The sequence below is a fragment of the Prionailurus viverrinus genome, chromosome C1, assembly GCF_022837055.1.
Source record: "Prionailurus viverrinus isolate Anna chromosome C1, UM_Priviv_1.0, whole genome shotgun sequence".
In the NCBI taxonomy this organism is placed as follows: Eukaryota; Metazoa; Chordata; class Mammalia; order Carnivora; family Felidae; genus Prionailurus; species Prionailurus viverrinus.
In genome coordinates, this window is record NC_062568.1 from 116,169,761 (window position 1) to 116,195,308 (window position 25,548).

Sequence of the window (25,548 nt, forward strand, 5' to 3'; positions counted from 1 at the left end):
TTTAGCCCATCCCCCTCCAACAACGCCTCCAGCAGCCCTCTGTTTGTTCTCCATATTTAAGAGTCTTTTCTGTTTTGTCCCCATCTCTGTTTTTATATTATTGTTGCTTCCCTTACCTTATGTTCATCTGTTTTGTATCTTAAAGTCCTCATATGAGTGAAGTCAGAAATATAGCATATTTCTAATGAAAGTGTGGGTGTGTGCCTGTGTGTGTGTGTGTGTGTGTGTGTGTGTGTGGAGAGAACTTGATGAATACACCAGCATATACATCAAACTCAGCAAGCTGTTCTCATGACTGAAATCCTGAGGACTTTGACATCCAGAGCCTATAAGACTTTGCTGTATTTCACCGGGGTGAAAAATAATCATCACTGGTGAAATCGTGTAAGAAAACTACACCTGAGGAGAATCCGATGCATAGGAAGATTTAGAAAGTACTGAAATGCAATTCCTGACCTAGCACATATCTTTTCTGAAATCCCAGGGTAAAGACTGAAGGCTTCACCTGTTTTTCTCTGTCAATTGCCTAAAGCTATAAATAGGTCTAAAACTCATCTCTCTCTTTTTAGCAGAGAAGGGTCAGATTACAGATGCAAAGCAAAATCATAAAATGAATGTCAGGGTATTTTATAGTGTCAGGCAGTCATCCCCACAGCCTCCTCTCTCCTCCTTTCTACTGTGCTATCCTAGAATCAAGGACCCCGGCAACAATGCCTCTGTTGAAACTTCCAGGTAGGTGTGCAAAAGTGTTTTGAGAGCTCAATTCTTTTAAATGCAGCCATTCCTTTGAGTATATCATGTCAGCTTTGACAATCCTTTATTTAGGGTTCAGAGTACCACTTAATTATACTTTTCAGGAAGAAGCAAGACAAGATTTTCAAGGATTTTTTCTTCTTCTTAGTTTTGGAAGGGAGATAATTTTCTAAAACTGTATCATGTGGTAGCATCTTTGATGATCCCAGGAGAAAACGGTGGAAGATATTTAAAATCTACTCTGCTAGTCTAAACAAAGCCTGTGCCTGTTAGAGTTCACAGCAGTGTCCTATACAACGTCTCTAGCTATAGTGTTAGTTGAAAATCACAAGCGTGATGGAAATGTTAACCCAATCTGTGTATTTTGATGGCTCACGATCCAGGTTTGTACACATAATGATTTTTAGAATCATACTAAGTCTTTTTCATTAGGAAGGAAATACATATCTCCTGTGAAACAAGAAAGAGAAATTCCACTGAACATAAAAGTAATAACACTCATTTAGAGAACACGAGAAATTTAGGAGAGCAGTACTAAGAAAAAAACAACCACAGTCCCATCATCCAAAGATACCACTTTTCACATGTTAGTGTTTTTCTTTTCAATCTATTTTCTATGCAACTTTAGGGAATTTGTAAAAAGCATAGCTGTGATTATATAATACATGTCACTTTTTAGCCTGCCTTTTTTTCCCCTTAACATTATGACTTAATCGTTTATCGTGGTATTCTAAACTCTTCCTAAACATCATTTTAAATGGCTGGGTAATATTCAAATCTTCTTAACTAATCCCTTAGGTTCTTTACAGTTGGGTAAGTAAAATTGTATTCTGACAACAGTATTTGTACATAAAGTTTTTGCCATTTTTAAGAATGGAAATCAGTAGGGTAGATTGTCAGAAATGGCTGTTTGGTAGGTGTTGCTAAATTGCTTACCAAATGGGCTCCTTCAGTTTGGCTGAAACCAGCATCGTATGAGAGTTTCCATTTCTCTAGAGCAGATGTCTTTAACATCACATTTTACAAAACGTACCTCTTTACGATTATAAACATAAATTTAAGGAGCCATATTAGAAAGGGAAAGAAAAGAAAGGGGTGTGTAATGACCACATTCCCAGAGTTTTCTGATGACAGCAAATTGTAGGTGAATGGAAGAATGAGCTGTAATAACACATTCCACCTCCCCCATTTCTTGTACCAATCTACACATTTCTATCCCAAAGCACAGATTAACAGCCACTATGATTTCTGAAAGTTGTTTATATATTTTATCTTGTTTTATTTTACTTCAAACAGCTAAAGAAAAACGTGAGTATTTTGGACAATTTTTCCTGCCATTTGCCAAAGTATCAATGAAAAAATAGTACTATTCATTAATTCAGAAACATGAGTATTTTCCAGCAGTGTTTATTAAATGATACCATTGAAAGCCAACAAAGATTAATAATAACCATAGATATCCCATAGCATAGCAAATGAACTCATGGATTTTCTGGACTCCCCCCCCCCCCCCCCCCCCGCCAAAAAAAACCAACCAAATCCATTTTTTAAAGAGAACATCAGAGGGGCGTTCATCTGATGTTTTAAAATAAAATAGTATTCTTTAGATATAGGTTAGCCAGCGGGGCCTATTGAGTCTTGCCTTAGGAAATCCTCAACTCCAAAGCAAAACATTTCATGGTAAATTTCTGTGACCGGGTCAAATAAAATCTCACTTCAGATAAAACTGGAACTTTAAGTTATGTTTCAAATTAGACTTGTCCTTAGGCTGACTGATAGTAAGTAGGTCTGCCTCGGAGAGGCATAGAGGAGATAAGACGTGGCAGATGAAACACCTACGACCTGTCTTTTCTACCCATCAATAAAGCACTGCTGGGAAATAAGCATGCTCTTCTGGATCTCAACGTTGAGTGAAGAAGCCAGCATGACATTCCTCTTCTCAAGAGCCTTGCACTTCCCATGTTAATAGTAATAATCCCCTACTTCTATATAGCACTGTGTCATTTTTAAAGGATTTCTTGTTTAACCTTTATGGCAATGCTCTGAAGTTGACATTATTATTATTAGCATTCTCTTGTTATGATGATGAACACTGAGGCTCCTTGTGATTATGTGGTTTCCCCAAGGCCACCCAGCTGTCACAGGCACTTTTCCTCACTCCTAGTTCAGTGTTCACTCTGCTTCATCTTTTTACCACCTGTTTCTATTCTCGTGTCTACTCCGCATGTAAATGAAGACGTCCTGTCGTCCAGACATTTCCACTCAGGTACTCCATTATCTCAAATGTAATATGCTGAAAAGAGAACCCAACAATTAGCTATACAAACACAAGGGACTCATCTCTCCTTTACTCCCTGAATTCAGAACTGTCACCAAATCTTATCCACTCATCTTTTGAAATACCAGTTTCACTCTTTCCTTCCCACAATCATCGCCACTCCCTGAAATATTTTTGAAAGGCAGAGCTCTTGAATGAGGAGTCAAATTTCAGCTGTGGTTGCATGAAGTCAAAACAACTGGTTGATTTAGTGGAAGGAAATATCAACCATGTAATTTGGGGGCATCATGCAAACCACATCTTAGAGTAGAGTTTCTAACTTTTCAATCATCTCTAGTGGCTTAGGGAGATGGAACTCAGTAAAAACAATAACATTTAAAACTATGAAACAAATGGATACGTGCAGTCCTAGGTAATGACTGTTTGTTCTGGACAAGCCAGATCTCAAGCAAGTAGGATTTGGTTTCTGAGCATCCATTTCCATGCCGTCCTTCCTGAGGCCTCCAGCAGCATTGTCACAGACCCATTATGACAAGCCAGTTGCATCCTTGTCCTCATCATCATCATAACCAACTAGCCCCTTTTCATTTGCGTTTCATGGTGCATGAAGCCTCTTCTAACTTCTGCTTGCCATTCATCCTTGAGGTGCATGTGCTTGCTTGCATTCCTGGAGGAATGATACTAATCTCTGGGGATCAGTTGGTAGTGGGGTGGGGAGGCATTCTCAGGCCATCAAACGTATCTATTTAGAGTCCCATTTGGTCCTTTGTGGAGTGTGGTACTTGTCAAAGAACTACTCCATAGTAGTAGTCGGTCTTCAGTTTCAGGAAGTGCTTGAGTTTAATGAGGCGGACAGATGCATGAAGTTCAGCAATACAGTGGATTTCTGTTATTCTTTTGTGATAAGCCAGGTTTTGAAAATAGGCTGACCTGACAGTGGTGGTGAAGTTATGATTTAATTACTATCATTTCCAATGTACGCTTCAGCCTATCCTAAGTCATATCATTTATCATTTCCTTAATAGCCCCAAACTAACCCCAAATGCCAGATATCTGTCTGACCAATGCTACCCAATTGCATCATTCAGTTTGATCTGGTGCTTTGTCGTCTGTAAAGTGTTTCCCTGTACGTTATTACCACAACAGCCTCATGAGCGAGGTTTGGTGGGTACTAGCATTCCCACTTTACAGATGAGGAAACCAAGACAGAGGAAGGTGGAGGTGTCGGTAAGTGCAGAACAAGGATTTGAACACATGCACTTACTCAAGTCAAAATCGAAACGGTGGCATTTTGGAGATCTGTAAGGACACTGATGGGGCGGCAATGAGGGCATCTTTCTCTTTGCACGCAGTTTGCTCTGTCATCATTTGAAGAGTGTTCTGTCTTCTGTTGCTCCAAATAGCTAACTCTTTGCCATTCTCATTATTTGCTACCTGCTCTTTTCTGGAAATATGAAGAGATTTTAGAAGTATTAGAAGCAATGACTATTCAGATGAAAATAATTGGGTATGTGGAAAATGCAGTGGAACTTAACAGAAGAGCAGATACTTGATAGCCATTACCACGCTGTATGATGAAATTAGTTCCCTTACATCCGGAGAGTCTTGGGTTATTCATTGCCAAACTAAACGTCACCCCTCCACCCATTCTAAGAATGGGAATATTAAGGTGCCTCAGTCGGAAGAGTATGTGACTCTTGATCTTGGGGTTGTGAGTTTAAGCCCCACGTTGGGTGTAGAGATTACTTAAAATAAACTTAAAAACAAAGGATGGGAATATTAAGGCATGTAAAAGTAAAATTGGCTTTCCAAGGGCCATTCATTATGAAAAGCCACATGTCCACAAGAAGTGGGACTCCCAACACTGGGTAGTAACTTTCAATGGCCCCCTTCTCCCACATACCAGCATATCATCAAGTTGTCAGGATTTGAAATAATGTGTGAGAGAAACACAGTATCTGTCCTATGAGGAAGAAAGGCCCAAAGTACACGTTTATTTCTCAAAACTACCTAGATCACTACGATCTTTCTAGAAAGAAAAGCTCCGAAGACCAACAATCCTATTCACACCTTCACAGCCATCGGAAATACTCCACCAGTCTAATGAGAAAGATTAGGCTGCATGGTTACTATGAAATCAGACTTAGCCCTGCCAGAAACAGGTGATCTTACATTAAGTGCTAATCCTTCAAGAGACCAATCCCACCTTTAGGACCTCCTGAAATGTGCTGCAAGAATCTGACCTGTGTTTCTGAGAATGGATTTCCAAGCTACCCACACAGAAACCTCTAAAGAGACAGTAGAGCGGCACTGAGCTTTGACATGCTTCTGGGGCACTGGTTAGAGTATAGGGGAGCCACGCACCCAGGGCAGTCCTTAGCACTGTGCCTCACACATAGCAGGAACTCTCTGATGACTTCTGAGAAAGGGCTTGAATACTAATCCATGAAAACCTCTTTTAGAAATTGATGATGAAATACGTAGCTTGGCTGAAAAAGTATTTGCCTCTGAAGTCAAAGATGAGGGAGGCCGTCAGGAGATTTCCCCCTTTGATGTGGATGAAATCTGTCCAATTTCTCATCATGAGATGCGAGCACACATATTCCACCTGGAGGCCATGTCCACCTCCACAGAAGGCAGGAGGTAAGTGGTGTAAGGGAATGTTGGGACATTGGGACACAGGAAGGAGAATTGTCAGGGCAGCTGGTTCAGTCTGTCTGAATGATGGTTCAACTTGGAGGAGGAACTCTGCCAGAGCTAAAAATTCTTCCCTTTCACCTATACCCCCACCCCCGCACTGTGTAAGCTAGGGCAAGGTTAGCAATGACTAAAAAGAAGAAAAGAGTAGACATCCTGTGCTCATGCACATCTTCCTTTAGTTGAAGCCTCCCTATCTGCCCAAGCAAGAGGACATGAGCTCCTGTGCAATTGTTCCAAACCAAGGTAGGCTGATGGCTGCTGGGCACACACTCAACTTACACACAATGGGTACGGAAACCAGAACTCAAGGGCCTCATCTTCAGAGTTCATTTTTAGCCAACCTTCGCATTGTGCTATCTGATATGAATATAGCCCTCAGGCCAGTCTGACCTCCTCTAGGCCCCAGGGATACAACACTCCATTTCTGCCTTCCTGCCCTGGCCATCCTCTTTATTTTGTCTTTAAGGAAAGAACAGCGATCCCCCTTGTTCAGCATGCCCCATAGGACCTAACGTAAGTCTTGGGTCAAAGCAGAAACTCAATAAATACTTGTTGATCTAAGGAACTAATATTGACTAAGCAACTTATAAACTCCGTACACTAAATCTCACAGAATTTCCTTAAGGTAGGCATTATTACACTATTTTTTTTCATAGGGGGCAACAGAAGCTCACAGAGTTTCAGAACAAGCAGAAAACAACACAGGTAATAACTGACATAGCCTGTGCTTGTTGTGGTTCCCAGACTGCCCATCTGCTAGGAGTGGACTGCCAGCGAAGAATAAGGTCATGCTGAAAGCCTTCTCGTATGTTCCCAAAGGCCAACGGTCCCAAAGGATACCGGGAAGAAGGGAATACGGTCATGTGATCCCTCTTCCCATATGGTTGGATCCTGTTTCTGACAGCCAGCTGACATTTTAATTTGCGCTTTTTGTCCTCAAAATGAAATTGGATAGTGAAACACCAATCTATCACAACGCAACTCCCAATGAGGACCAAGTTAAGTTCTTTTATTTTTGTGTTTCAAACCCAGAAAAAAGCGTTTCCATGGACGGAAGACCGTTAATTTGTCCATTCCACAAAGTGAAGCATCTTCCACTAAACTGTCCCATATCGACGAATACATTTCTTCATCTCCAACCTACCAGACTGTGCCTGATTTTCAGAGAGTGCAGATCACTGGTGATTATGCCTCAGGGGTGAGTTGCTCTTTTTCCCCTCAAATGTCGCTGCTGGGAAGACACAGCTTGATTGTTTCAGCTTCCTTACCTTCTTGCCTTTCCTTCTGAGGAAGGTGTTAGTTCACTTGTCCTTTGCTGTACTTCATTATTGCATTTCAATACTGATTTGCCATGACTTATATTTCTGTTTTGTTTTATCATCCCACATGATCTATGCTTCTCTATTCCATTTGCTTGCACATGGACAGTATGTAGTGGAATGCAGTGTGTGTGTTACAGAATACACTAGACAAATTTTGGCACAAGAAACAAGAGAGCACCTGGTGGGCTAATCTCACTGAGGATATCGCAAGATAAGACAGGGAGCCTCGAGGAGACACAGGGGGCTCTTGGGAAAAGATGGATCCCGGGCAGCCCTAGAATAGAGACAAGGGCTTCAGGTAGCATAAACCAATCCAAGAAAACAGCTTGGAAGAAAGAGAGGGAGATGAGAAAAGAAGAGTGGAGAGACCAGAGAAAAGAAGAAAGATGAGAGAGAGCCTAGAAGATTCTAACGGGGCTATTGTTTTTTTTTTGACCAACGGTCATCTCCAATTTCATTGCAGATGCCTACACGGTAGATTATTGCCTGGAATAGACTCTAGTTATGCCACAGGGATAGTAAACTCCTGTCACAAACAACTTGACCTTCCTGTCCTGTCCAGGACAGTTGGGCAATTAATAAATCTCTGTCACATGAACTTGCAGAATCAGCATCATATTGGTGAAACTGATGTGTAGCTATCAGTCTATGCTCCAAATATAGTTTTAATGACCAATCCTAAGCCCCCTTCTCATGTAACTGACCCACTTAGGGTCAGTCCCAAGATATTTAAAAAGGGACAGAGCAAGGAAACAAACACAATTCTTGTTTATTCACTTTCTGTGTGATGACATGACTGCAAATGGCAGGCATTTTAGATTATAAATGACTGAAAGGAGATGTTCAATAGAGCTGCCGTTTGGAGAACGCAGGAGTTCAAAAAAACATAAAAACTAAGAGGCAAAGTTGATACCGCTTGTGCTTGGTAGAAACAGACACAAACGAAAAGAAAGAGGATGGGAGGAAGGAAAAGGTTCACCGAAGTCAGGGAGTAGCTGTTTCTCCCCTGAAAGCTGGAGGGCACCTGAAACCATGACATGGAGTCTTTGAAGACCCAGACGTGTTGGCTGAATGTGGCTGAACTGATGAGCAATAATAAGCTGGTTGTATTCTGTGCCCCCATCCATTCTTACCTTGTAACTGAACAGAGAGGTAAGGGGGATCAGGACTAAGTTTCCAAGGCCATCAATCCCTGATAATCAGTTGACTCCATGTAATCAATTCTTATTGAGCACCTACTGTGTGCTACGCATTGTGTGCCAAATGCTGAGGACACCACGGTGAATAAGATCCAGCTCTTATCCTGGAGAAGATAGACCGGTGGCCCATTAGGTGGCAAAGGAACAAGCATGCCATTAGAAGCAGACCTCTAGTTCCAGCACCTGTGCCAGAATCTCTCAGCCAAGGTCAGCAAGCCTTTAAAAAGAGTTCAACTGGTTAGGATCAACATCCGGGCCTCAAACATTCGGAACAAGCTTACATTGGTCCCAGAAAATCTTTGGGCTCTGATGACGATCATTCAGTGATTTCAAGTTATAACTCTTTGGGCATGCCGTCCCCAGCCCGGAGTCAGGGATGGGGCATGGGAGACAGACCAGCTTAGGAAATTTCCGGCAGTTCTGAGAAAATTTTATTCTAGAATCTCTCCATTTTTAGCCACAGATTAGGTTCTCTTTAAAACCATCCAAAGGAATGATAACTTATCATAAGATGATGTTCTGATCCATCCATAACGACAGAAGGCAGGGCATGCATGATAGGGTTTGAGGGATGTGTGACACCTTATTCATCCCCACATATTTCCCCCACTGACCAGAAAGTGGTTTGAATTCTCAAATTAGAGTCACATGGTCTTTCAGTTGAGATACCGTCTTCAGAAGCCCGTATGTAAAACCTGGAAGGAAGAAGGTATTTTCCATGTTAGAATGGGTTCTTTTAATCACACTCACTAGATAATCACTGCTTTCTACCAAACACCAAACAAACACAAGACTGTCAGGAAAGACTTGTAGACCAGGTGAGTTTTACTAGAAATGAAAGAGGGCAAGAAACTTCAGGACCTGCTCTTGGAGGAAGACCCAGGGCCCCAGGGCCCAAGTCATGTAAGGGAGCAGCCACATGGGCAGGTGGGCTCAGCACGGGCTACAACACCCAGGAGAGAGCAGGGGCATACCCAAGACAATCCACCTCTTGGATTTTCACAGGAGTGACTCCGATGCTCTAACACTTTCTTGGCAGGTGACAGTTGAAGACTTTGAAATGGTTTGCAAAGGTCTGTACAGGGCACTGTGCATACGGGAGAAGTACATGCAGAAGTCATTTCAGAGATTCCCTAAAACCCCTTCCAAGTACTTGCGGAACATCGATGGTGAGGCTTGGGTAGCAAACGAGAGCTTCTACCCAGGTACGTCAGAAGTAATTTTCTTATGCAGCATATGAAATAGATCTTTTGGTTTAACTACTCAATATTAAGTATGTCCCTAAATTACAGTAGTCTCCCCCCACCACCATTCCGTGATTTGGCTTTCTTCAGTTTCAGTTGCCTGCAGTCAACCGAGGTCCATACATAGATGGTCCTCCTGATTTATTGTCAGAAGGTCAGCAGTGGCCTGAGGAGTCCAGGTGGCTTAGTCGGTTAAGCATCCAGTTCTTGATCTCAGCTCATGTCTTTTTTTTTTTTAAGTTTATTTATTTACTTTGAGAGAGAGAGAGAGTGGGGGAGGAGCGGGGGGCAGGTGGGGGACAGAGGATCTAAAGCGGGATCTGTGGTGACAGCAGAGAGTCTGATGTGGGGCTCGAACTCATGAACCGTGAGGTCATGACCTGAGCCGAAGTTGGACTCTTAACACACTGAGCCACCCAGGTGCTCTCAGCTCAGTTCTTGATCTCAGGGTTGTGAGTTCAAGCCCCACATTGAGCTCTGCACTGGGCATGAAGCCTACTTAAAAAAAAAAAAAAAAAAAAAAGAGGTCAGTGGCCTACTGCTACCTCACAAGGCCTACCTTATTCACCTCATTTCATGTCACATAGGACTTTTATCATCTCACATCATCACAAGAGGAAAGGTGAGTTTAGGGCAATAAGATATTTCGAGAGAAACCATGTTCAATTAAAAATAATTTTTTTTAATGTTTATTTTTATTTTTGAGAGAAAGAGAGTGCGAGCAGGGGAGGGGCAGAGAGAAAGGGAGACACAGAATCCAAAGCAGGCTCCAGGCTCTGAGCTGTCAGCACAAGGGCTTGAACTCGTGAACCATGAGATCATGACCTGAGCTGAAGTCAGACACTTAACCAACTGAGCCACCCAGGCACCCCTCCCAATTTTTATTACAGTATGTTGTTATTATTGATCTATTTTATTATTAGTTGTAGTTGTTAATTTCTTACTGTGCCTAATTTATAAATTAAACATGTAAGTTGATAGAACAGTGGCTCATTAATAGGTATGTATAGGTATATACATAGGAATATACATAGGTATATATATATATATATATATATATATATATATATACACATAGGTATATACATAGGAAAAGACAGTCTATACAGGGTTCAGTGCTATCCACAGTTTCAGGCATCCACTGGGGGTGGTGGAACATGTCCCCTATGGATAAGGAGGGACTACTATCTAAGTAAGCCAGTCTAAAAATATCATAGTCGTCTTTGGCTCCATTCTCTCTCCTGCCCACGTGCACAATCACATAATTAATTCCGTACAATACCTCTCAAAATCTCCCCTCTTTGCTCTTCCCCAAACCCTAATTTAGGTCTATCTTTCACCTTGTCTAGGCTATTATCATAGTTTCTGACCCATTCTGTTAAATTCTAATCTCACTGTCTGTTGGTGAGATTCACTTAGGTGCCAGTTATTAAAACACAGATCTGAACATATCCCTCTCCTATCACAAACCTTCAATCGCTCCCATTACCTTCCAAATTGAGTCCAGTCTTTAGCCTGGCATTCAAGGCCTGCCACCAGCTGGCCTTCTAACCGGATTCTCAACCTATTTATAAACTTACCTTATCTACTCCACCTTTGTTCTGGTCGGAAGTGTTTCCTGTCTGCCGTTTGGTTCAGCACTTTCCTGCCCCTGTACTGTTGTCATGCTGTTCCCTGTGCCTGGACTGCCCTTCACTTTTTTCACTGTATGTCCATATGTCCAGATGCAACCTCACCCTTTGACGTGCAGCCCAGATGCTATCATTTCCTTCCTTCCTCTAACCTCTGGAGAACACTAAACTATATGTTTTGACTTTCCATAGTACTTCATTTCCGTCTCTCACTTTTTACTTTCTGCCTTATATGAAGTGAAGCACATGTTTTTAAATAATCAGATTTATAGAACTTCTCAGATTTCTATTGTATAACTGTATCATGTTTTTTTTTTAATTTTTTTTTCAACATTTATTTATTTTTTGGGACAGAGAGAGACAGAGCATGAACGGGGGAGGGGCAGAGAGAGAGGGAGACACAGAATCGGAAGCAGGTTCCAGGCTCTGAGCCATCAGCCCAGAGCGCGACGCGGGGCTCGAACTCACAGACCGCGAGATCGCGACCTGGCTGAAGTTGGACGCCTAACCGACTGCGCCACCCAGGCGCCCCTAACTGTATCATGTTTTATTTAACCAATTCTCATTTTTAGGCATTTAGATTTCCTACTTTTAAAAATTGATTTCCATTAAGGTTGCAATGAACAGCGTTAGAGAAACATCTTTGTGCAGTTGCTCGACATCTTCTGGAGTATACTTCTAGGTTTGAGATTTCAAGGGAGACAAATATTAAGGGTTTTTGAGCTTGCAAATTGTTATGTCATTAAAGCTTTCCAGTTCTGTAACTTCTTCTCTATAATTCCTTTTAATATTAAAATCAGAGTAAACATGGATCCTGTTTGGCGATACATAAAATTGGTTTACCTCTTTTCTATAATACTGTCATTAAGATATTTGTTTTGTCTTTGCTTCTTCTAAATTGTGCCTTATCTCTCTATTATGTTCGAGTATAAAGAGTCAAAAAATTAATATTCGACATAGCAAAATACTGTTTCACTTCTTTCATGTTCCTTGTCTCCTAGTTTTGAATAGAAAATGCATGACTTTTTTCTTCCCATATTATTTTTCCCACTGTGGTTGTGAGTCATCACTGGCAAACTGGAGACTTTTCTGCTGCCTTGGGCACTTACTTGTTGAAAGTAGAAAGTTAAGCGCTTTAAAGGCCATGACAATGTAGAATTTCTTCCTGGCTTTCTTAGGTTGAAACTGTTAGCACTGGAAAGAAGGGGGCATTTACCCACAAAATCCCTTCTCATTCTTTTGTAGGTGCTTTCGAAGGTGGATAGTATGTTATAATTACAATAAGAACTGGAATTCTTCTAGTAAGACTTTATTTTATATTTCCACTTATATTAAAACCAGTCTAGGGGCACCTGGGTGGCGCAGTCGGTTAAGCGTCCGGCTTCAGCCAGGTCACGATCTCGCGGTCCGTGAGTTCGAGCCCCGCGTCAGGCTCTGGGCTGATGGCTCAGAGCCTGGAGCCTGTTTCCGATTCTGTGTCTCCCTCTCTCTCTGCCCTTCCCCCATTCATGCTCTGTCTCTCTCTGTCCCAAAAATAAATAAACGTTAAAAAAAAAACCAAAAAAAAACAAAAAAAAACAAACAGTCTAGACAGAGCACAAAGGGTCTTTAGGGCAGTGAGACCATTTGTATGATACTCTAAGAGTGGATACATGTCATTGTACATTTGTCCAAACCTATATATTGCACAACCCCAAGAGTGAACTGTAAGTTAAAGGATGGACTTTGGGTGATTACGACATGTCAGTTATGTTCATCAGTTGCACCAAATGTACCCTCTGGTGGAGGGTGTGGATAGTGGGGAAGGCAGTGCCTGTGCGGGAGTAGCAGTGAGTATATGGGAACTGTGTATTTGATGCTCAATTTTGCTATGAACTTAAAACTGCTCTAGGGACGCCTGGGTGGCTCAGTTGGTTAAGCGTCTGACTTCTGCTCAGGTCATGATCTCCCAGTTTGTGGGTTTGAGCCCTGTGTCAGGCCCTGCGCTGACAGCTCAGAGCCTGGAGCCTGTTTCAGATTCTGTGTCTCCCTCTCTCTCTGCCCCTCCCCCGCTTGTGCTCTTTCTCTCTCTCTCTCTCTCTCTCTCTCTCTCAAGAATAAATAAACATTTAAAAAATATTTTAAACTGCTCTAAAAAATAAAGTTTTTTGAAAATAACCACTCTAAATTAAGACTTCTAGAGAGGTTGGTTTTATTAAGGACACAATGCAAATTCTACTTTTCAACTGTAGTTTGATTTTATTTCTATGCAAATATCTCATAAGCTAATAAAATGTTCTAAACAGGAAGCCCTTGATAAGCTACTTCAGTAAATAAAATTATTGGTAAGTAGTGTATCAATCATGTAAACAGTACTTCTAAAGGACTTGAAAATCATTCTTACACTAGATAAAATCTTATAGTTATTTTAAACTACTAACTTGGTCAGCTTTGAAAAATAATGTAGGAGCGCCTGGGTGGCTCAGTGGGTTAAGCGTCCGCCTTCAGCTCAGGTCATGAACTCGCAGTTTAAGGGTTGGAGCCCCGCATTGGGCTCTGTGCTGACAGCTCAGAGCCTGGAGCCTGCTTCAGATTCTGTGTCTCCCTCTCTCTCTGCCCCTCCCCTGCTCACCCTCTGTGTCTCTCTCTCTCAAAAATAAAAATAAAAAAAAATAATAAAGAAAAGAAAAGAAAGAAAAATAACGTAAAAATAAGCTTTAGCTTAGCTCTGGGTGAATAATTATAACTTACGACGTACAGGATTCCAAACAAATGAGATCTTACAGCATTTCATATTTTGGTTATTTGCATGTGGTCATTTGTCTTATTTCCTGATGTATTACTCTGTGTTTCATTGAGAAAGTCTTTACCCCTCCTGCGAAGAATGGAGAAGATCCCTTCCAAACAGATAACCTCCCGGAAAACCTGGGTTATCACCTCAAAATGAAGGACGGTGTGGTTCACGTCTATCCTAATGAAGCAGCAGCCAGCAAAGATGAACCTAAGCCACTTCCTTATCTCGATATGGACACCTTCTTAGATGATATGAATTTTTTGCTTGCTTTAATTGCCCAAGGACCTGTGTGAGTGTTTAGTGATGCTACCACCACGAGTACTAACACTGCTCTTAGTAAGAATGAGTATTTACCAAGTGCTTACAATGTTCAAACACTGTTAAACCCTTCAGGTACATTATTTCCCATCTCCTCACAAGCATTCTGCGAGGTGGGTAGTTTTATAATTGCCGTTTTGTAAGCGGAGACTCTGATGAGTTAAATAATCTCCCAAAGTCACACAGCTCCCTGAGATTCAAGTCTGCATCTGCCATCCCTAAAGCCAGGACCCTTAGCCTTGAGCAACGCTGTCTCCCCGGAGCTGTTAAATGCCTTCCCAAGTCTTCCCTCACTATTCTGTCCAACATGGATGAAAAGATTGAGCCCCTGGAGCCCAATACTTCTCAAGTGAGATTAACTGCAAACTGAAATGTTTGTTTCAATAATTGCTTCCTATGGGTAATAAGGGTCCTGATGGTTTTGAAACTGTGTCTGTTTTCCTTAAGTGTCTGAATGATTCAGAATTATGTGATTTAATTTTCCACAGTAAGACCTACACCCACCGGCGCCTGAAGTTCCTGTCTTCCAAGTTCCAGGTCCATGAGATGCTCAACGAGATGGACGAGTTAAAGGAGTTGAAGAACAACCCCCACCGAGATTTTTATAACTGCAGGAAGGTAAACGTGGGCACTGCTCAGGGGCCAGCTCTGGGCAAAAACGGGAGCCCAGTTAGCTCTTGAGTGGGACAAGAAAGAAACTGTTTTTAGTGAAAGCAAATGAATTATTCTAGAAAGTTAAAATGCCATTTCTACTGTTTTCTACACAGAAGGGTTTACCACATTCTTGCCACAAAAAATTATAATGATCGTGAACCACAAAAAAAACAAAAACGAACGAAATCTCAAAAACTGCTCTTCCAGGCTTTGGAAGATCTTTCTTCTAGTCCTTTTTCTTCTACTTCCTGACTCTGAGATATAGCGGGTGATGATTAAATATTTCTGAGTTTGTTTCCTCATTCGTAAAATTGGAAAATATATCTGCTCAGTCTAGCTCACAAGAGGGACGGTGGGCATCAGATGCGCTAATAAGTGTAGAAAACGAATCAACTTAGAAACACCTCTGAGATGTGTTCCAACCATTTGAGTGATTGAAAGAAGTGAGGATAGAAAATATACGAGCAAAGATTCAGGACCGAATCCTGGCTCAGCTGCCTGTATAACCTTGGGCAAATTCATCTATCAAATCTCCAGGCTATAAAATTATAATCATAAGAATATCTAGCTCAGGGGCGCCTGGGTGGCTCAGCCTGTTAAACATCTGACTTTGGCTCGGGTCATGATCTCGAGGTTTGTGAGTTCAAGCCCCACTTCGAGCTCTGTGCTGACAGCTTGGAGCCCAGAGCCTGCTTCAGATTCTGTGTCTCCCTCTCTCTCTGCCCCTCCCCTGCTCGCACTCTGTCTCCCTCTCCCTCTCTCTCAAAAAGAAATAAAACATTAAATTTTTGTTTTTAAATATCTAACTCATAAGTTCCATCGCTGTGTCAGTCATGGCTTTGACATGATTTTGATCTTTTCTCCCTTTGGGGCCGAAAGCGGTGGCAGCTAGTTTATTTCAGGGGTGGAGAATGGTCCCCGAGAATTTTGTGTGGATCAAAGGTAGAGAGTTAATTGGATAGGCAGATATCCAAGAGAAATAGGCATTATAATTGCATCGCCCTAAACTTTCACATTCTCGCAAGGGTACAAAAAGGTGCTGCTGGTTCTTTCCTGCCGGGCCACCTTCACCGGATGTCAGGTCACATCCCTCTACTTATTCCTTTCTCTTGCCTCAATGGGGTTTGCAGGCACCATGGCCTCTAACAGAGCAGCATGACTAGGGCTGATTGTTGGTTTTCTTTCTCTGAATGTACACACAGGTGGACACCCATATCCATGCAGCCGCTTGCATGAACCAAAAGCACCTGCTGCGCTTTATTAAGAAATCTTACCACATCGATGCTGACAGAGTGGTCTACAGCAGCAAGGAGAAAAATCTGACCCTGAAGGAACTTTTCGACAAATTAAAGATGCATCCCTATGACCTGACTGTTGATTCTCTGGATGTTCACGCTGTAGGTTGAAAAAGATGATGTCAGCTTCATGCTCATACTCAGAACCGCACATGCCATTCTCCTATAACCTCCCACTTCTCAGAGTCCTCTTAACCGTGTTGGCTGACCGTGCTGACTGAAAGCACCCACAGACAGTTTTGAGGTTCACTCATTGTCAACTGTGCCAGATTCCTTTCTTGGAGCCCACCCCCTTCCCCCCGGTTCCCAGGCCCTGTTCCTTGTGGCCATTCCTTCGCTCTCCATGTCCCAGCAGCTCTGATAATAATATACTTGTGTTCCTGTTTCCTGATTCAGGGACGCCAGACCTTCCAGCGTTTTGATAAGTTCAATGACAAATACAATCCTGTAGGAGCAAGTGAGCTACGAGACCTCTACCTAAAGACAGACAATTACATTGATGGGGAATATTTTGCCACTATCATCAAGGTGAGGAGGAACCAACCAGATCTATGGTACCTGGCTTGGTTCTTGAGGAGGGGGAGGGAGAGAAGGAGGAAAAGAAGGAAGGAGAAAAGAGAAGAGGAAGGAGGAAGAGAGGGAAGGAAAGGAAGGAGGGAAAGGAAGGAGAAAGGGTGCTATCCCTGGGGAAGCACCACAGACATGAATGCAAGAATTTCTTCAGAGATGTCCACTGTAATGATTTAAAAGACTTGTATTCCGAGGCTAGAGAAGCTGAGGGTGTGGATTTGGGACTGAGTAAGGACTCTTTCAGGCTCATGGCCTGAGCTCTAGCATGCAGGAATGACACAGTGGACTTGGGAGATGTGCGTTTTGGAAAGTAGGGGGTGTAAAAAGAGCTGAGTGTCGTTTGCAGGCCCCTTGGATTGGATATTTCAACATCCTTTCTCTGACTTTTTCACTCTCTAGACTCCATCATTATCAGTCTCTTCCTGACCAGATTCCCCTCATCTCTCGATTTCCTTAGATCTTAAGGAATAGGTTCCCTCTGACCTCCTTTTATGCTTCCCCTGTTCTTGGTACCCACTTCCTCTCCCTAGACCCCACAGATTTAGACCCCTGAGGGACTTGTGGAAATTCCTGGCTTTGGACTCCTTTGTTGGCTTCGCAGGAGGTAGGTGCAGACCTGGTGGAGGCAAAGTACCAGCACGCCGAGCCCCGCCTGTCAATCTACGGCCGCAGTCCTGATGAGTGGCACAAACTGTCCTCCTGGTTCGTCCGTAACCGCGTCTACTGCCGCAACATGACCTGGCTGATCCAGGTCCCCAGGATCTAGTATGTCCCTTCCCATCCGAGACGCGAAAGCCTGACTTCATCCCGCCTGCCTCACCTTCTCTGCGCAAACAAGAAAGATGTAGCGCCTCTAGACACAAAAAAAGCTTTGTTAAAGCGGAGCTCAGAACAGGGTCCTGGGTGCTTGGTTTTGTCCAATCTGGGTTCAGCACTCTTGACCAAAGACAGGAATTAGAAGATCATTTCAGTTCAGTTTTCTAACCAAGTTTTGGGGTTTTGTTTTTTAAAACATGGGACTTCATGCAGATCACAAAATAACTTATTGAGAATATTTGAAACTTAGCTAGGATGAGAACTATGTACATTTTACTATACTTTCCCTTTCTCCTGGTCTTTCTCTCTGTGTCCAGTCATTCTTTCCCATGCTTATCTGGACTGGGATGTAGCTTTCTTGTATCAGAACCTTTATTATTGGGATGCTGGGATGGCCCAGTTGGTTAAGTGATTGACTCTTAATTACGGCTCGGGTCATGATCTCACGGTTTGTGAGTTCGAGCCCCACGTTAGGCTCTGTGCTGACAGCGCAGAGCCTGCTTGAAATTCTCCAACTACCTGCCCTCTCTCTGACCCTCCCCTGCTCACCCACTCTTGCATTGCACTCTCTCCGTCTCAAAATGAATAAACATTCAAAAAAAGAAAGAACCTTTACTACCATCTGACAATTGTCTCATTTACAAGTGTTCAAGTCCTCCACAATCATTGAGTATTTATCAATGGTATTACCATTGATAATTACTCATGACCCTCGGGGATGCTCAGCATCATTGATCTTCTATCTAACTTACGTGTTTATATATTTTCTGGCCACCTGCCTCTGTATGCTGCCCCTGCCCCCCACCCTTGTCAATGCAAGAGTTTTATCCTGTCTCTTGAACCAAAAAAGTAACTTTTTGACTGGGGTAGGGCTTCCTGTCTAATATCATTAAAGCAGAGAGGCAGTAGGTGTGATAAGAGCATGGACTCTGGACCTAGACTGGCTGTATTTGAATCCCAGTTTTACTATTTACTAGCAGTGTGACCTTGGGCAAGTTTCATGAGCTCTCTGCCTTTGTTTCATCATCTTTACAATAAGCGCATCTGGTTGGCTTAGCCAGTAGAGCATGGGACTCTTGATCTCCAAGTTGTGAGTTCAAGCCCCACATTAGGTGAAGAGCTTACTTAAAAATAAACTAACTAAACAATAGGGTCATAATGGTAGCTAACATACTGAGTTGTTATAAGGATTAAATTAACTAATATTTCTGGCTACTTAAAAGAGTGGATGGCCATATGCTGAGTGCTATATAAGAGTTAGTTCATTAGATTGTCCCTGGCTAAAGCATATCAGAAGTGTTTTTGGTTTTGTTTTTCTTTTTTGAGAGACAGAGAGAGTGAGAGAGCGCACACGTGAGAGCTGGGGAGAGGGGCAGAGGGAGGGAGAGGATCCTAAGCAGGCTCTGCACTGAGTGTGGAGCCCAACACGGGGCTCGATCCCACTACCCTGGGATCATGACCTGAGCTGAAATCAACCAACTTGAGCCACCCCAGGCACTCCAGAAGTGTTCTCGATAAATGTATCGCGCTCACCATCTTATATACCACAAATAAGTCACCCGATCTTTTGCGACATAGTTCCTGTATATACTCTTCATTTTCTATATGGATTTAGCTGTGAAGGTTAATATTTTTACTACAGAGGTTTTGTAGAAGAGATTGAGGCAACTGGTCCAGCAAGAAGTTTATGTCTCTATGCCTCATCTAAACGGAATCCCTCTTTATGGGTAGCCAAAAAGAGTGTACCGGAGTGGACCTAGAATGGACACACTAAGTCTTTTTCTGAACATGGCATCTTGCCCTCTGATTCCTTCACACAGGGGCTGTTAATACTAAAAATATTTTCCTCGTAAATTCTCTTTATTCTTGCCTTTAGCGATGTGTTCCGATCGAAGAACTTCCTCCCACACTTCGGAAAGATGCTGGAGAATGTTTTCATGCCAGTGTTTGAGGCCACCATTAATCCCCAGGCTCACCCAGACCTCAGTGTCTTCCTTAAGCATGTAAGCATGAGCCTTTGGGCCTTCTCACTGCTGTGCGTGAGCTAGTATTGCCACAAGCTGTGATTCATTTTTGGTGTTTATCTCTGACGTTTGGTCCTTGCCTTTGGGAGCTGAAAGGTTTTCTGAGGACTGGGATCCTGTAGTCGAACTGACCCCATTGCATGGCCTACTTTTCCGGACAGATTACTGGCTTCGACAGTGTGGATGATGAGTCCAAACACAGTGGCCACATGTTCTCTTCCAAGAGTCCCAAGCCCCAGGAGTGGACCATGGAAAAGAATCCGTCTTACACTTACTATGCCTACTACATGTATGCAAACATCACGGTTCTCAACAGCCTGAGAAAGTAAGTAGACAGAACTGGAGCTAGAAGGAGATGATTCTATTTGACACACCTCTTTTGCTCAGACATTGGCGCCTTGGGTGGTCAAGGGCCACTGCACTGCACTGCTAGGACGCTTTCAATTGGCCCCAATCAGAAATTTCTTTCCCTTGTCTTTTTCTTCGGTTTCTTTCTTTAGTAGCAGGAATGGATGTTTTGGAGCCTTCAGCAACTTTCACAGTTCCTTTCTTTGCAAGTTTAGGAATTTTCACTAATCACTGCACAATTTATTATCATACTCCATACACTTTACCCTTCTTGATATACCTGGGTAAAGAATAGAGGAATATTGTAACGGGGTTTTCTGGAAACATCTCCCCCCTCAAGTGTGAGTAGGAGAAATGACAACATGGTACTTTTGGTAAATTTCCTGTTGAAACTGAAGGTAATCAAATCTTGACTTTTCTCCATACCCTCATATCCTCTGCTGCCTCTTTTTTTCAGAAGGCTATGTTCGGGAAGAATTAAGATCATGACCTGGGAATTGCCAGTTTTATCGAATCCTTTGGATGCCCCACTCTCCTTCAGAGGGTTAATTCTTTTCTTACCAGATTTTCTTATAAATTACTCCATGCCCCAAATTGCTGCCGGGTCCTAGCCAGCCACCTGTGATAACTATGGCAGTTGCCTTTCCCTAGGGAACGAGGCATGAATACTTTCCTGTTCCGACCTCACTGCGGGGAAGCGGGCGCTCTCACCCATCTCATGACAGCATTCATGACAGCAGATAATATCTCTCATGGCCTGAATTTAAAGAAGGTGAGTTGGAGGCTCTCTTCCTAATATTAACTTTTACATTGGAGCTAGAGGAATAATTTTTTCCGTATCATTGTCTCCCAAGTCATTATCAACACTGGAATCAAATTAAAGTAGAGCAAAAAAAGATTTTTGAGGTTATTTAGTACAGTTCATTTCACAGAAGCCAGACAAGTAAAGGGAGCTGCTTACGATTACCTAACCAGTTAGCAGCAGAGATGAGTTAATGCAGGTCTTTCGACTTCTATTTTAGAACTCTGACAAGGGAGAATTCAGAGGTGCTTGGCTTACCTTAAACTAGTTTTTGCCAGATTTCTTGTTATAGCATGTTTTCAAATACCTCTTGTGAGAGTCAGAACTTTCTTATGAGGGATAAAAAAATGTTTCAAGGTGAAGTCTTTTCCCGAGACAGACCATGTACCTTAGACAACTAAAACTCAAACATTTAGTTTGATTCAAGGCTACTGAAAATTGATGATCCCAAATACATTTATTCTAAATAGCATTTACATTTAAAATGATTATTTGTCTGTCCTCAGGGACTGAAAGAACGTATGATCATTCTTTTGAAAGCTAAAACTTGCAGATCATGTGGTTATAACATTTCTCATTTGTATCCCTTTTTCAACATCCTTAAATAATTTTTTTCGCTTTTCCTTTTCAGAGTCCTGTGTTACAGTATTTGTTCTTCTTAGCCCAGATTCCCATCGCCATGTCGCCATTAAGTAACAACAGCTTATTTCTAGAATATGCCAAAAATCCTCTTTTAGATTTCCTCCAGAAGGGACTAATGATCTCACTGTCGACAGATGACCCGATGCAATTCCACTTTACCAAGGTACACATATGGAATCTTGAGCAATACAGGCATATTTGGAGGGACTGTTGTTTTCCATCCAGAATTTCAAAGTCAAATCAAGGTGTTTCAATATACTTTTTCTGCTGGATGCTTGTTATTTTTTTTTTAATATGCTTCTTTTCTTCTTTCTTTCTTTCTTTCTTTCTTTCTTTCTCTTTTTCTTTTTTTGCCTCATTTAAATAAATAACCTAAGGAGCCCCTAATGGAAGAATACGCCATTGCTGCCCAAGTGTTCAAACTGAGTACCTGCGATATGTGTGAAGTGGCAAGAAACAGTGTTCTGCAATGTGGAATTTCTCATGAGGTAGACCTGTCCTTGGCTGGCTGTCCTTCTGTGCATAGGATCTGGAAACTGAGTAATGAAAAGATAGTTGGGGAAACACATGTAGAAAAATTATCCCGCAAATCATACGCAAATACTATGGCCAGGGATTAGAAAGAATTCTTCTATCTCTCTGGCTATGCCTTTGGGCAAGGAAAATAAAACACATTTGACTTCTCAGCAGACCATGTGTACTGAAGCACTGGATAAGTGCTTTTACTGGTTTATGTTTTCCTTTTGTCAGTAAGTAATATAAGGAAGGGATCTTTGTGGAAGATGTAATTACTGTCTATATCAGGACAAAAAGACAACAATCATTCTCCTTTCTTTTCTCTTACAGGAGAAAGCAAAGTTCCTGGGCGACAATTACCTTGAGGAAGGCCCTATGGGAAACGATATCCGGAAGACAAATGTAGCCCAAATCCGCATGGCCTATCGCTATGAAACCTGGTGTTATGAACTTAATTTAATTGCTGAAGGCCTTAAATCGGGAGAATAAAGCAAATAAACCAAATAATAATGTGGGTGAGATTTTCATTAGAGAATATGAATAATAGTTACCAGTTACTGAATCCTTACTGTAAACCAATGATTGTACTAGATATCATTCCACTGACATTATTTCGTTTAATTGTTTTCACTTTATGAAGTAGAAAATGTTATCTTCATTTTGAAGAAGATGAGTAAACTGAAGTTAGTGAAGTTAATAACCTGCACAAGGACACATCTATTGAGAGGTAACAATGGGGACGTAGGTTTGTGTGACTCTAGAGTCGCTATGACTTACAGGTGAAACATTTGGTAGTATTTTTTGCCCTGCCTTATTAACAATTAATAATAGTTAATAATACATATTATTATTAACATAATAACTATTAAGTCAAGGCAAAAATACGACCAAGTGACTTGTTATTGGGAGAATGTAGGCTTAAAATATTTTTTTGATGTTTATTTATATTTGAAGGAGAAAGAAACAGAGCATGAGCTGGAAGGGGTAGAAAGGGAGGGAGACACAGAATCCAAAGCAGGCTACAGGCTCTGAGCTGTCAGCAAAGAACCCAATGAGGGGCTCAAACTCAAGAGAGGTGAGATCAGGACCTGAGCCAAAGTTGGATGCCCAACCCACTGAGCCACCCAGGAGCCCCAGGGAGAAATGCAGGCTTTGGGTTTACAGAATGAACTTTGCTTGAGGCACTTAGACCATTGAAAAGTCCTTTTGACGGGATACAACTGGAGACTAATGCTCTTAGACAAAAACAGGTGTCGTCCAATATAGAAACTACGTACCTATGAGCTATTACACTTAGGTAGAATTTATCTTATCCAAAGATGATCAGTTTTAAGGATATAATTGTCAATAAAGTTATAGCCAGCTGTCATTGTACATTTTAAATAACTTTCTAGGAACCAATCTGTTACTCAAGGCCAGGTAGAATTCCAATTAGCTAGACTATACTTCTACATGTACAACTGTGTTGCCATCTAGTGGCTGGGCTGATAGTTCATTTAACTTATTAAATAAACAATTACTGATGAACTGCTCAAGTATCAGGTAGTATTCTAGGCAGCAAAGGTGTAAAGAATAAGATTTCATTCCTACTCTCCTGTTGTTCACAGTGTGAAATGATAGAGTGAGTGGATACAAATGTGAAAAAGAACATTTTGTGAAACACCTCAGGAAGTAATGACTTCTCAAATGGAAAAACAAAAATAAAGGCAAATTCCTGCATGTTTCCACATTCTACACAGGTAGCTATAAGCATGGGTGTGATCCTCACAGCGTGTTTATACTAGCCCTAGTATAAGAATCCTCTCCCTGGTTTCTGAAGTTGAACTTCTGTTTGCTGAGTATTTATAAGTCCCTTAGAGAACCTGATTTTATTTCTACCTTGTCCTCTATATCATCAAAATAATAGAGATTGCTAAATTAAACATTCTAATCTCAGATTTAAAAGGCATTAACTACCATTAGTTATATCTCCAGATCACCCATGAGAGGGCAGTAGAATACATACATGTTAATTCATTTATTACAGACACAGAAACCACGCCAGATTTGGAATTCAATCTGCCTCATTTTGCCACATAATCTTCCTGAATGTAAAGTCTGAACTCTGAAATCAATTTGAATTTTGAAATAAAATTTAAAACCACACTATTCTAGCTTAAAATCTCATCTTGGACAATTGTTTGAGAAGTTTTCTAAATATAGAAGTATGGAGGTGGGGTTGAGGGGGGTAGTCCATAAAGATCACTGCTCAAAATTTACTGCAAAATATATTGACGTTTTTTTCCTCAGTGAAACACGATTTTTAAAAATGTCTTGTCATTACTCTCCCTCCACCCCCCCCCCCCATTATAGAAGGTAATTCCTGTTTCATTGTCCACAACTCATGGTTTCACAACGGTGTGGGATATGCGGCTTTTACTGCTTTGGCTAAATTGGCTTGTGACAGTCATCTGCGATGTGTAACCAAACACCTCTTTCTGGCAGTCTTCTATTTTGGTACCTCTCTGTGAACAGATGTGGGAAGATTTTGGTCAAACCCAAGAGGCTCTGGTGGGGAGCGGTGGGGTGGGGTGGGGTGGAATGGGGCGGGACGAGGTGGGGTGGGGTGGTTGGCGAGTGCCTGGGAAACAGGCTCAACTCATCCTGACTCGCAGCCTTGGTGAAACTGGGCTGCTGCTCGCAGTAGGCACAGCGCCATGCACATACCTGAGGGTGAGCGTGTTGCAGGCGTAGTGCTTAGGCATGTGTGTCACAACAGGGCGTGGGGGCCGACCTCAGGCACTGGGAGTACCAAAGGCGCCTTGCTCTGGGATTTCAAACCTCAGGTGTTCGGAGCGTTATTCGCATCTGTGTACGTTTCAAGTTGGCACTGGACTGCAATGGCAAGAGATAATTTTATGGCTTCCTTGAGTGAGGTTTCATTTGGATTCCTCGATTAAACTAGGTGGCCGTGAAGAGTCAACCTTCATGCAAATTTAGGTCCATCGCCGTGGGGTCAATAGGACCGTAGGCACGGCTACTGCGATGGGGCTTTGGCTTGAGATCTCGGCCGGCGTCCGGGCGCGTAAGGTCCGCGGGACAAGGTTCTGGCCCCCGGGCCGACTGGAACGGGGGCGGTTCCCCTCTCGAAGGTTCCCGGGCGGTGCCGGGGGCGGGCCAGAGCGTGAAGGGTGGGAAGAGGAGCCAATGAGAACCCGGATTTTCCGGGCGGGGTGGGGCCGCGGCCGGGAGGGGCGGGGCCTTCGACTGGGCCTGCGGGGGCGGGGCGCAGCCGACCCCGAGTGCTAGCGCCGAGAGCTGGCGCCTCCGCGGTGAGAGCGAGAACCTCGCAGCCCGGCCGTGGGGGCGACGTGGAGGTCGAAGGCAGGTAGGTGCGGGGCGATCCTGGGCGGCCTCTAAGGCGGGTGCCTCGGTCCCTCGAGGCGGTGCGTGTCGCATGCTGGGCGTCGGAAGCGGGGCAGCGGGGCTGGCAGTGAGGGAGCCGGGACGCGCGGAGGTGTCGGCCGGGCCCCGCAGTCTGGGCGCCTCCCCTGCCCGGAGGGACACGCGAGGGTCGGACCGGAGCCCGGCGACTACTGGCGTCCGGAACCCGGCTGGTGGGCCGCGGTGGCTGTGGCGGAGCCTGGCGAGGCATCTCTCCGCCGCTCACCTCGGGGCCCGAGA

General features: G+C 42.9%; 2 protein-coding genes across 8 annotated transcripts in view; both read left to right on the forward strand.

Annotated features, from left to right (window-relative positions):
- Window positions 1–695: 695 nt before the first annotated feature.
- Window positions 696–22,374, forward strand: AMPD1 (adenosine monophosphate deaminase 1). Of its 2 annotated transcripts, XM_047872726.1 has the most exons (16): window positions 696–732; window positions 2,050–2,061; window positions 5,494–5,674; window positions 6,764–6,929; window positions 9,292–9,457; window positions 13,970–14,189; window positions 14,707–14,836; window positions 16,075–16,269; window positions 16,564–16,695; window positions 17,339–17,502; window positions 19,430–19,556; window positions 19,739–19,902; window positions 20,577–20,697; window positions 21,359–21,532; window positions 21,747–21,857; window positions 22,216–22,374. In XM_047872726.1, exons 1-16 carry the CDS (start codon window positions 711–713, stop codon window positions 22,372–22,374), a joined length of 2,244 nt encoding a protein of 747 aa, XP_047728682.1. In that variant the 5' UTR covers window positions 696–710. The 2 variants fall into 2 exon arrangements, with proteins under 2 accessions (XP_047728682.1, XP_047728683.1); XM_047872727.1 differs by lacking the exon at window positions 2,050–2,061 and having other exon boundaries at window positions 711–732.
- Window positions 22,375–25,156: 2,782 nt separating this feature from the next.
- The window catches only part of DENND2C (DENN domain containing 2C), a 91,136-nt gene continuing 90,744 nt past the window's right edge, over window positions 25,157–25,548 (forward strand). For 3 of the 6 annotated variants that reach the window (XM_047872719.1, XM_047872721.1, XM_047872720.1), the window contains exon 1: window positions 25,164–25,252. The gene's annotated coding sequence lies outside the window, so the exon portion shown is untranslated. Of the gene's footprint in view, window positions 25,253–25,548 lie in introns of all 6 variants that reach the window. The other 3 variants (XM_047872718.1, XM_047872725.1, XM_047872722.1) reach the window with 2 other exon arrangements.